The sequence below is a fragment of the Mesoplodon densirostris genome, chromosome 4 (genome assembly GCF_025265405.1).
Source record: "Mesoplodon densirostris isolate mMesDen1 chromosome 4, mMesDen1 primary haplotype, whole genome shotgun sequence".
NCBI lineage: Eukaryota > Metazoa > Chordata > Mammalia > Artiodactyla > Ziphiidae > Mesoplodon > Mesoplodon densirostris.
In genome coordinates this window covers 43,473,480-43,486,521 of record NC_082664.1, presented here as the reverse complement: position 1 = coordinate 43,486,521, position 13,042 = coordinate 43,473,480, and the positions used below count along the sequence as shown (strand labels likewise).

At 39.0% G+C, this 13,042-nt stretch overlaps 1 protein-coding gene across 1 annotated transcript in view; it reads left to right on the top strand.

Annotated features, from left to right (window-relative positions):
- DAAM1 (dishevelled associated activator of morphogenesis 1) overlaps positions 1-12,037 on the top strand; it is a 179,131-nt gene extending 167,094 nt beyond the window's left edge. The window contains exons 23-25 of the mRNA XM_060096127.1: positions 5,180-5,311; positions 8,213-8,383; positions 9,378-12,037. Coding sequence (XP_059952110.1) covers positions 5,180-5,311; positions 8,213-8,383; positions 9,378-9,587 — 513 coding nt within the window. The 3' untranslated portion in view covers positions 9,588-12,037. The remainder of the gene's footprint in view (positions 1-5,179; positions 5,312-8,212; positions 8,384-9,377) is intronic.
- Positions 12,038-13,042: the final 1,005 nt, after the last annotated feature.

Genomic DNA, 13,042 nt, shown 5'->3' with positions numbered 1-13,042 from the left:
TAATCACAGTTGCAATTTCAGTGCTTGTGACTGGTCTGTTAATATTTTCTATTTCTTCCTGGTTCAGTCTAAGAAGGTTGTGCTTTTCTAAGAATTTGTGCATTTCTTCCAGGTTGTCCATTTTATTGGCATAGAGTTTCTTGTAGTAATCTCTCATGATCTTTTGTATTTCTGCAGTGTCAGTTGTTACTTCTCCTTTTTCATTTCTAATTCTATTGATTTGAGTCTTCTCCCTTTTTTTCCTGATGAGTCTGGCTAATGGTTTCTCAATTTTGTTTATCTTCTCAAAGAACCAGCTTTTAGTTTTATTGATCTTTGGTATCATTTCCTTCATTTGTTTTTCATTTATTTCTGATCTGATCTTTATTTCTTTCCTTCTGCTAACTTTGGGGTTCTTTTGTTCTTCCTTCTCTAATTGCTTTAGGTGCAAGGTTAGGTTGTTTACTTGAGATGTTTCTTGTTTCTTAAGGTAGGATTGTATTGCTATAAACTTCCCTCTTAGAACTGCTTTTGCTGAATCCCATAGGTTTTGGGTCATCGTGTTTTCATTGTAATTTGTTTCTAGGTATTTTTTTTATTTCCTCTTTGATTTCCTCAGTGATCTCTTGGTTGTTACGTAGTGTATTGTTTAGCCTCCATGTGCTTGTATTTTTTACAGATCTTTTCCTGTAATCGATAGTCTCATAGCTTTGTGGTCAGAATAGATACTTGATACGATTTCAATTTGCTTATATTTACCAAAGCTTGATTTGTGACCCAAGTTATGATCTATCCTGGAGAATGTTCCATGAGCACTTGAGAAGAATGTGTATTCTGTTTTTGGATGGAATATCCTATAAATATCAATTAAGTCCGTCTTGTTTAATGTATCATTTAAAGTTTGTGTTTCCTTATTTATTTTCATTTTGGATGATCTGTCCATTGGTAAAAGTGGGGTGTTAAAGTCCCCTACTATGAATGTGTTACTGTCGATTTCCCCTTTTATGGCTGTTAGTATTTGCCTTAGGTATTGAGGTGCTCCTATGTTGGGTGCATAAATATGTACAATTGTTATATCTTCTTCTTGGATCGATCCCTTGATCATTATGTAGTGTCCTTCTTTGTCTCTTGTTATAGTCATTATTTTAAAGTCTATTTTGTCTTATATGAGAATTGCTACTCCAGCTTTCTTTTGACTTCAATTTGCATGGAATATCTTTTTCCATCCCCTCACTTTCACTCTGTATGTGTCCCTAGGTCTGAAGTGGGTCTCTTGTAGACAGCATATATACAGGTCTTGTTTTTGTATCCATTCAGCCAGTCAATGTCTTTTGGTTGGAGCATTTAATTCATTTACATTTAAGGTAATTATTGATATGTATGTTCCTATTCCCAGTTTCTTAATTGTTTTGGGTTTGTTATTGTAGGTCTTTTCCTTCTCTTGTGTTTCCTGCCTAGAGAATTTCCTTTAGCATTTGTTGTAAAGCTGGTTTGGTGGTGCTGAATTCTCTTAGCTTTTGCTTGTCTGTAAAAGGTTTTAATTTCTTCTTCAAATCTGAATGAGATCCTTGCTGGGTAGAGTAATCTTGGTTGTAGGTTTTTCTCCTTCATCACTTTAAATATGTCCTGCCAGTCCCTTCTGACTCTGCAGAGTTTCTGCTGAAAGATCAGCCGTTAAACTTATGGGGATTCCCTTGTGTGTTATTTGTTGTTTTTCCCTTGCTGCTTTTAACATTTTTTCTTTGTATTTAATTTTTGATAGTTTGATTAATATGTGTCTTGGCATGTTTCTCCTTAGATTTATCCTGTATGGGATTCTCTGTGCTTCCTGGGCTTGATTAACTATTTCCTTTCTCATATTAGGGAATTTTTCAACTATAATCTTTTCAAATATTTTCTCAGTCCATTTCTTTTTCTCTTCTTCTTCTTGACCCCTATAATCTGAATGTTGGTGCCTTTAATGTTGTCACAGAGGTCTCTGAGACTGTCCTCAATTCTTTTCATTCTTTTTTCTGTAGTCTGCTCTGCAGTATTTATTTCCACTATTTTATCTTCCAGGTCACTTATCCATTCTTTTGCATCAGTTATTCTGCTATTGAATCCTTCTAGAGAATTTTAAATTTCATTTATTGTGTTGTTTATCATTGTTTGCTCTTTATTTCTTCTAGTTCCTTGTTAAACATTTCTTGTATTTTCTCCATTCTATTTCCAAGATTTTGGATCATCTTTGCTATCATTACTCTGAATTCTTTTTCAGGTAGACTGCCTATTTCCTTTTCATTTGTTTGGTCTGGTGGGTTTTTACCTTGCTCCTTCATTTGCTGTGTGTTTCTCTGTCTTCTCATTTTGCTTAACTTACTGTGTTTGGGGTCTCCTTTTCGCAGGCTGCACGTTCGTAGTTCCCGTTGTTTTTGGTGTCTGCCCCCAGTGGCTAAGGTTGATTCACTGGGTTGTGTAGGCTTCCTGGTGGAGGGGACTAGTGACTGTGTTCTGCTGGATGAGGCTGGATCTTGTCTCTCTGCTGGGCACGTCCACATCTGGTGGTGTGTTTTGGGGTGTCTGTGTCCTTATTATGATTTTAGGCAGCCTCTCTGCTAATGGGTGGCATTGTGTTCCTGTCTTGATAGTTGTTTGGCATAGGTTGTCCAGCACTGTAGCTTGCTGGTCGTTGAGTGAAGCTGGGTCTTGGCGTTGAGATGGAGATCTCTGGGAGGTTTTCGCCGTTTGATATTACATGGAGCTGGGAGGTCTCTTGTGGACCAGTGTCCTGAAGTTGGCTCTCCCAACTCAGTGGCACAGCATTGACTTCTGGCTGGAGCACCAAGAGCCTTTAATCCACATGGCTCAGAATAAAAGGGAGAAAAAATGGAAGGAAGGAAGGAAGGAGATAAAATAAAAAATAAGTATTAAGAAATAAATTTTAAAACGTTAAAAAAATACGGATGGACAGAACACACTCACAAAAAGAGAAAAAGGGAAAAAATATATATATATTTTGTGCTCCCAAAGTCCACCTCTTCAGTTTGGGATGATTCGTTGTCTTATTCAGGTATTCCACAGATGCAGGGTACATCAAGTTGATTGTGGAGATTTAATCTGCTGCTCCTGAGGCTGCTGGGAGAAATTTCCCTTTCTCTTCTTTGTTCACACAGCTCCTGGTTCAGTTTTGGATTTGGCCCCGCCTCTGCGTGTAGGTCGCCTGAGGGTGTCTGTTCTTCGCTCAGACAGGACGGGGTTAAAGGAGCCGCTGATTCGGGGGCTCCGGCTCACTCAGGCCGGGGGGAGGGAGGGGTATGGAGTGCGAGGCGAGCCTGCGGCGGCAGAGTCCGGCGTGACATTGCACCAGCCTGAGGCGTGCCGTGCGTTCTCCCGGGGAAGTTGTCCCTGGATCATGGGACCCTGGCAGTGGCGGGCTGCACAGGCTCCTGGGAGGGGAGAGTGACCTGTGCTTGCTCACAGACTTCTTGGTGGTGGCAGTAGCAGCCTTATCATTTCATGCCCGTCTCTGGGGTCCATGTTGATAGCCGCGGCTCGCACCCGTCCCTGGAGCTCCTTTAAGCCGCGCTCTTAATCCCCTCTCCTCGCGCACCAGGAAACAAAGAGGGAAGAAAAAGTCTCTTGCCTCTTCGACAGCTCCAGACCTTTTCCCGGACTCCCTCCCGGCTAGCCGTGGTGCACTAACCCCTTCAGGCTGTGTTCACGCTGCCAACCCCAGTCCTTTCCCTCAGCTCCCAGCCCCGCCCGCCCCGGCGGCCAAGCAGACAAGCCTCTCGGGCTGGTGAGTGCTGGTCAGCACCGATTCTCTGTGCGGGAATCTCTCCGCTTTGCCCTCTGCACCCCTGTGGCTGCGCTCTCCTCCACGGCTCTGAAGCTTCCCCCCTCCACCACCCGCAGTCTCCGCCTGCGAAGGGGCTTCCTAGTGTGTGGAAACCTTTCCTCCTTCACAGCTCCCTCCCACTGGTGCAGGTCCTGTCCCTATTTTCTCTGTTTATTCTTTTTTCTTTTACCCTACCCAGGTATGTGGGGAGTTTCTTGCCTTTTGGGAAGTCTGAGGTCTGAGGTCTTCTGCCAGCGTTCAATAGGTGTTCTATAGGAGCTGTTCCACGTGTAGATGTATTTCTCATGTATTTGTGGGGAGGAATGTGATCTCCGCGTCTTACTCTTCTGCCATCTTGAAGCTCCCTGCCCTCTTTTTATGAGTGAATAAACTAAGGCCCAGGCTACTTGCCATGGATAAGTACCAAATCAGTGGTAGAACTGAATCAGAACCCCTAGCCCGTGACCTCTACCGTCCTGCTCGTTAGAATCTCTGCCAAAACAGGTATGGAAGGAAACAGAGATCCAGATTAGGTCAGGAGGTACACAGAATAGTTGTCACTGAGACCCTGGAGTCAGGCAGACGTGAGTTCAAATTTTGGTTCTGTCACTTATCAGCTACTTGACTTTGAGCAAAGAATTTAATCCCTCTGAACCTCAATTTATGTGTCTGTACAATTGGGATAATAATGCCTCACTCACAGAGGCTTTGTGGGATGAAATAAGAAAATGCATCTGGCAATGGTTGAAATTATTATTGAAGTTGATTTGAATAATCTATGTTCATCACCATGGTAATGGAGAATATGGATGATTAATGAGACACTAATACTCTACCTGTCTGCTCACAAAATCCAAATGGTATGGATGAGAAGAAAAATGGCATTATGGTGCCAAACTCTACAGTTGAAATTCTACTCACCTAGATATCACAGTTTAGGAAATAAGTAGACTTGGCAGAGATGGAGAGAAGGAAAAAATCAAAAGTACCAGAGATCTGAGCACAGAATATCAACAATCAAATTCTCTTGCTTTCAGTCACACACCTTTTGAATCCAATTTGCTCTCCATTATTTGTTTAACTTCTGTTAATTTTATCCAAATGCTAATCTCCTTACATTCTAAAGCCAGTATACAAAATCACACCAATAAAATACTCAGATGACTGGTTAAATTGCATTTTGCAACTGTGTGTGGGCACATGGGTTTGGCTCTGGCAGGGTTGGTGGAAGGGCAGGGGGAACTGGACTATCATAAAATGTTTTACACTAGTTTTGATGGGTTTGCCATTCTGACTTATTAAACTTGAGGCATAAGGAAAATGAGACAAAGGGGTGTCTGTGTTTGAAGCCTACGTTGACATTATCCATTTCCTGTGTTTAAGGAGCTGGAATATCAGAAGTCTCAGCCCTCAAGGCCTGGAGATAAGTTTGTGTCTGTTGTCAGCCAGTTCATCACGGTAGCCAGCTTCAGCTTCTCTGACGTTGAAGATCTTCTAGCAGAAGCTAAAGACCTGGTAAATTTCCCCTTAGGCACTGAATGTTGCTTGACAGAGCTGGTACTTTCAGATATTATAAGTATACTTTCATTTCTAGGACTGTGATCAGTTGAAACACATGCTTTCTATCTAACTCGCCTTGAGGTTAGTAAGACCTTGAAGTATCTGAATGGTGTAAAACAAGTAAATACTTTGACAGTTTTAAATACTTTGATAGTTTTTCTCTTGATTGTTATTGGATCAAAGTAATTATCTCTGGGAGACAGTAAAGAGTGGATTATGAAAACCAAGGGCAGGATGAAATGTGAGATCAAGGTATGACTGAGGCCTCGGGCTTCAGAAACTTGTAAGATGCTCACCTGAGACAGAGACTTAGGAGGGCAGGATATTCCCTCTTTAAATCTCTAGAAGAACTTACTAAATGATTGATAGGCACTTTAATTCAGAGCCTCATTGCAAAAAGCATTTTTTTTTTTTTTTTTTTTTTTTTGCAGTACGCAGGTCTCTCACTGTTGTGGCCTCTCCCGTTGCGGAGCACAGGCTCCAGACGCGCAGGCTCAGCGGCCATGGCTCACGGGCCCAGCCGCTCCACGGCATGTGGGATCTTCCTGGACTAGGGCACGAACCCGTGTCCCCTGCATCAGCAGGAGGACTCTCAACCACTGCACCACCAGGGAAGCCCAAAAGGCATATTTTTAATATGACTTTTTTAAAAAATGAATTTTGCTATTACAAAATCTTGTTTTCCTGTAAGGGAAGAGTTTTCATTGGCAAATAACCAACACCTTAAAATCCCCCTGCCCCATCTCTCTGTCTCTGTCTCTCTCTGGTTATTTCCTCTTCCAAAATTCATACACATTCATATACATGTGCACATTCTCTTGTCCCCTTCTCATTATTAACAAATGTCATTAAGCTTCTATCCACCCTACTGAGTTCCTCCACACTGCCCATCTCTCAGTTGTGACAACACTCTTTTGCTTTAACTTGAATCTTTCCTTTGAAACTTCAGTAATGAATCTCATTTTTCTGTGGTCCCCTGTTCAGTTGTAGATATGGATGATTGTATATGTAAGTGTACACACATACTCATTAAAGTTCAGAAGTAGACTGTGTTAAGATACACTAGCTAATCTTAACATGAAACCCCACCTCCAATGTTATTAAATAAATGGAAGACAAGATATGTTTGAATGACCACTGTCAGAGGTCCAGCCCCTGGTACCCCTGATTGAAATCAGTGAACTGATGTCAGCAGCCTCCCCTGTGATGGCCCCCACCTCAATCTAGGCAGTACAGTACCTATTTCATCATGGGCTCAAACATTTTTCTAAGGATCAACTGAATAGTTAATTTTTGATTTATACACACTCTTTTTTTTTTTTAATTTTAGTGTGGGAACTTTAGTCTCAGACTAGTTTTGTTCAGATTTCTAAGACTAAAATATACATGACTTCATCATCACTAGAATTCCTAGATAAAAAGATCATTCAGGATGGCTTTGAAGTGCCTGAACTTGAGTGTTTTAGAAACTCAATTGTAGGCTATCTGTTGCTGTTTTGTTCATACCAGAACTTTTAGAAATTAGCTTATAAAACCATGGAGCAACTGAAGCGCTGCATGTGGTGTATGAAGAATGTCGTATTTTTCCCTAAAGAGCTTAGTTTCTAATAAAATATTTCCAAATAAGTAAAAGATTGAGAACGCCTCGATGAAAAGAAAAATGGTAAAAAAGCATTATTATAAATTTAAAGATATGAAATATATATATAAAAAATTGAAAATTGTCTTCTTTAAGAATAAATGTTGAAAATATTTCCTTTATAGAGATAGGATTGCCAAAATGTCAGGAAATCTTAATATACTAAAGACAAGTAGTGCAAGAAAAATAAAAGCAATTAGACCATGAAGTATTTATGCAGTCCTCTGCAACCTAAGAGTTTCAGACTGTGAAGAAATGAAAGATCTGGAAATTTTGAAGTAGTTGATTAGGCTTAGGGAGTAAGAATTTGTTTGACCTTGAAGTTAGAAACATCATCCTTTGTAGTTTAGACGTAATAGCATTAGATCCTTACAGAAAGGGGTATAGTTCTAAAAAACAATTAGACTGGCATTGAACAGTATTTGGATGGTCATAATAATGCTAAGACACTTGAAAGCATACTATCTCAAGTTGTGAAGATAACAACCAGAAGAACTAAAAACAGAAATGTTAAAACTAAAAAGACTGGCTGTGCTATTTTGTTACCCTATATTTTTTTAATTTAATTTTTTAAAATTCGCCCTTAATATTTTACATTTTATCTGTTTTTAAAAGATTTGCCTTGAAGGGGGTTCTAAAACAAAGGATTTAGAATAAAATTGTATTCTCAGTTATGAATTTTGGGTTGCCTTAATGATTCCATAATCAATGAGTGTTTTCTAATTGAGGCCCAGGAAGTACAGTAATACCAATATTATTTATGATTAGTAAAAGCAGCTAAGAAACACTGTATCCTTTTGCTTTTGATACTAACCACATGGCACCAATAAATGATACTAAGCTACTTCAAAGAAAAGTTAAAAGTACAAGTTTCCTTACCCCTGCTGAGTTTGCCCTTAGTTTTATGTCCTGGGAGCTCTGCCCTGTGATATTCTGCTTTCTTGTTTTTACTACTGTTTAGTTAATAAAGAGTCATAGGATGTAATCATAGATGTTAAGCTGAAATTAGGTGGACAAGGATAAATGGTTTCACAAGTCGTGGAGTATTACATTTTTTCCTTTAGAAGTGATTGATAGACACGTTCAGCAGCTGAAGATAAATCCAGCGAGTTACATTTGACTCAATTTGACCTTTAGCCCCTTGAGAGAGATTGATATTTATGTGATCATGGTGTTCTCTTGGAAGACTGAACTTCTTAAAACCTTCTTTTTTCCAGTTTACTAAAGCAGTGAAACACTTTGGGGAAGAGGCTGGCAAAATACAGCCAGATGAGTTCTTTGGCATTTTTGATCAGTTTCTTCAGGCTGTGTCAGAAGCCAAACAAGAGAATGAAAACATGAGAAAGAAGAAGGAGGAAGAAGAGCGCCGAGCTCGAATGGAGGCTCAGGTAAGTGGGTGGCCAGTTCCACCCCCGGAAATTTCTGTTGCTGCATCTCCTTGGTTTTTAGGAAGCGCTCTGTCATGCTGGCAAGAAGGAGGGCATCAATGTCCTCTCTAGAAGGCTGCTGGGAGTTTCAATCAGTAGAAAGTTTCTCGTGGGCAATGTGGCAATCTATATACAAAGCCTAAAAAAATATATCCCCTTCCTTTGATCTGGAGTTCCACTTCTTAGAAATCATTCTAAAGAAATAATCATATATGGGCACAAAGAGAGCAGCAGTCTTTATGATAAGCCCTAACCTGGAACAACCTACACGTATACTGACTGGGCATTAGTTCTAAATTATGTAATAGCTACATAGTGGACTGTTTATGCAGTCCTTAAAAGTCATGTCTTTAAAGAATATTTAATGATGTGAGAAAGCTTAGATAACAATGGTTATCTCTTGATAAACAAAAGGGGAAAAAATTATCCTTAATTCTTTAAGGATATCTAAATTTTCTATAACGTGTGTGTATTATTTGGCTCTTAGTAATAGTAACTCTTGCATAACAGGTTCCAGGCATCCACAGTAGATACAGGCTTAGCCTTTGATGTCAGGAACGTGGCCTAATGAGCATTTGCTTTAGTGTCTCTATACCATCAAAGAAACCAATATTTGGGGTCTATTTAATAGTGATAACTTTCTTATTCCATCATAGAAATATGAGTAGCCTTAATTGCTCTCATTTTAACTAGAATATCATGGGGTTTACTGAGATTCTAGACAGCAAGGGTCTAATCACAAAGTGGTGGTCAGTTTTTTCATTGTTCCTTGCTTCTCTGATGAGCCCTGATGTCCCAGTCATCCTCTCTCATGACATCCAAGGGGGCTGGCGGCTATCAACAAACGTGGCTCAGTGGACTGAAGCACCATCATGTTCCACAGAATTCATCTCCACTCAATACAAAATACAGTATTATTTTGACACTTCTCTAAGAGGTCACTTTCCATTTGCAGCTCAAGGAACAACGTGAAAGGGAACGGAAAATGAGGAAAGCGAAAGAAAACAGTGAAGAAGGCGGAGAGTTTGATGACCTGGTTTCTGCTTTGCGCTCAGGAGAAGTGTTTGACAAAGACCTTTCTAAACTGAAACGGAATCGCAAGCGCATTACCAACCAGATGACAGACAGCAGCCGGGAGAGACCGGTCACAAAACTTAATTTCTAATTTCCCTTGAGTACTTTTTTAGAAAGCTCATTAGTGGCCCTTTGAAGTGACTAGAACTTTTCATTACACTGCCTTGCAATCCAAACAGTGGCAATTTCTCCTTTCATCTGCGAGTGAATGCGTGAATGTGTGTGTATGTAAATGTATGTGTGTGTATATATGAAGAAATGTATATAGAAATCAGAGTTGTCTGGAGACCTATATGTTTGGTTAAAAAAAAAAATCTATGTTTATGTATGTGCTCAGAACCCATTTGTGTATATGCATTCGTATTGAGTGTGGCTCATCTTCTTCCCCTGAACACCATGACTGTTCAGAAGCACAATACTATCTCCTCAAAGAGATACAGAAAAAAAATAAAGCTTGAGAAATATTTTATGGTTTCCAAGCTTGCTATACTTTGAAATTATTTTCACTGGTGAAACTGGTGTTGGAAAAATATAGATTTAAAATGGTTTTTGATAGTTGACAGTATGATGCTGGTGCATCACATCAGTAGTTGATAGGACCAGCTTAGAATTTCTGACATTGGTGTGGGGATGCAGTCTTTAAATGTTTATTGAGAACATCTGGCACACAATCTGAATTATGTAGACTGTCAATCAGAGTTCTTTTATATGTTTAAAACTTGGACATCAATTTTTACCCCCTAATTTCGAGTTCTCTGCCAAGCACTCTTGATGATTTCTTTACATTGCTTTTGGAAAGAACACTATCTAAATGCAATCCATGCTCTTGTTAAAGAACAAAATTACCATAATATGCTTGTTTTCCTAATAATATACACCTATAAACTTTAAAAATAAAATTTCCCACCCAAGACCTACAAGGAGGAATTCTCTGAAGGGATAAAAATTATTTAAAAAAAAAATTTATGGGGTGCATTTTTTTTTTTTTTTGGTATTTTCTGTTTTGTAGGACAAGCTGCATCTTCTGTAAATATAGGTCTGGACTAAAGGACATTTAGTGAATGCACAAAATGTCAACACCACCAACAGAGATGCCAAGAGCTATTTATCTCTAAGTATGTTTGATGTGGTTTGCTGTTTATATGTTGTCATTTTAAATTGTGTGTCAGTAACGCTACCTGTAAAATTTCAGTCCAAAAGATAAAGCTCTCAGGGAGAAATGAATAAAAACAATGAACATTAGAAAATAAAATATAGATGCTTACCATTAACCTACCAACTCTTAATATCCTTAAATTATATGATATATAAAGAGGACTGTTACTTTTTTTTTTTGCTTTGCTTTATTTATTAGTAGTGGGGGAGGAGAGCTAAGGTTCTCTGTTTTCTTTCCATCGATCCTGTTGTGGTTGGGTTTCCTGTGGAGAGAGTAGTTTGTCCTATTGCACTAGAACATTATTTACTCACTAAATTGAGTTTTTCAGTCAATTAACGAATATTTATTGAAACACCTACTATGTGCCAGGCATAGTAGGGCTACAGTGGTAAGCAAGACAGAGCCCCTGCCCCCAAGGAGCTTATGCTCTAATGGGGACAGTTAAGGGGCAAACAGAATACCAATGCGTGTGCTGTACAGGAATCATGCTATTTAAAAATAATTTGTATAAACTATAATGCCTAGCACAGATGGCAAGGTCTGCGCTACATGAAAGCTGTGAAATAGTGCTCTAAGAGTTGGCAAGAGCCGTGGTTTTACATTTTTCCCCCCTCACTGCAAACTTAGCAACTTTCTACACATTATATGGATGACTCTAGCAAATAAAACAGTCACAAATACACAGCAGACGTCGCACTCCCCCAGCTCCTATGTACCAAGGTCTGCAAGTACACCACATTAAAGGTGCAGAAGAGACTTTGCTCAAAAAAGCTTGGAGGTGAGGAGGAGTGGGATGTACTAGTGGGTTTGTCTGTTCCTTAACTAAAGTGCCTCTATATATATTCTTTTCTATTTAGAGCAGGAGAAATTTGATCTGGCTCAAGTTTGGAACTGTCTTTTGAAAATGGCTTTGTTTTACAGTTTAAGGAATGGACAAGTGGAGGGAGAGTCACATAAAGGAGCAAGTTTGTGTAGCATGTTCCTCTCGCCCTTTTTCATCATCCTCATTTTGATATGGCCATCCTGGTAGGCCGCCTTTGCCATTTCCATTTTTCGTTTCTTTCCCCGAAAGCTGTGTGCAGGTAATTCCATGTGCCATTGTTGAGAAAAAAAACCTACTTTTTAGATTGGTGCTGGTGTAAGTAGCCACTTTTTCCTCTCTTGGGTGTGTATTTTAAAAGTTTTTGTTTGTTTGTTTTTTTAAATTAATGCCAAAAAGAAAAAGCATTATAACTTGTAAACTTAATTGTATGTCTTGTATCTTATTAGCTTAGTAGTTGGAACCACTTAGTCTTTAGGTGCGAGACTGTTGTTATAGTACCAAGAAAAAATGTTGTGTCATGAGACTGTAAATTTTTTTTAAATAGCAACATGCAATAAAGAGATGACTTCATTAGGTGTTACGTATATGCTTTCTATGAGTTATTAAAACAGCATTATCAAACTTCTTTGCACTTTCCACCATTAAAATGAAATATTTCAAGTTGTTTACTAAATTAGAAATGATACATTTTTAAACCTGTACATACTGGGCCTAGAGAAGTATAGTTTTCTGCTATGGCAGTGTTCAGGATGTCCACAGACTACCATATACTACTACCTCCTTCTATAACATGTTTTTGGTATAACTCTGTATGTGTTGAACAGTTTCATGGTGGAGCTACTGGTGAAATTATTCAACTGGGGATATAGAAAAGAGTCTCTAATCTCTACAATCAAAATCTTTTTCATTTTGAAGCATTTCCTTTTAAAAGATTAATTTATGATATAGGTCAATATGGGAAGCATTACCATATAGAAAGAGTGTGTATTCTCTTCTCTGAAAATTGGGACTCTCTCAGTCCCACATCACTTTGGTTTCCTGGCCATCCTCTACCCAATTCGAAGTCAAGCTGAAAACAAATTATCCTAGTGGTTGCTTGAGAATCCAAGCACTTCTGATCTTGAGAGTGGACTCATAACGTTCTTATAATTGCTAACATCTTGTTTTTTTCTATCTAGTCCCTGGTTACTGTATAGTATCCAAAGACTACTTTGTTCTTTTACACTGGCATCCAGACGGGAGAGATCCTGCTGCATGGTCAGCAAATTTTATATTCCTCCCTACAAACATGGGGACCTACATACACAACCATCTAGACCCTCAGCAGCCCTTGGTGTATTGACAGAAACAGGGAAAAACCTGAAAATTACAGATCATTATGCTTATTTGTACATCTTCAGTTTTACCCAGAAAATCATCACTGGGGAAAATGTGCTTCTGTCAGGTGGTGAAGCTGTTCAAACCCTCCAGGATTCTGCCCCTTTCCTATACTTAACACGGGTTGATCAGGCAAAAGGATAATCTTTAATAAGCTAGTTTGGACACAATTCTTTAAAAGATCAAGTTA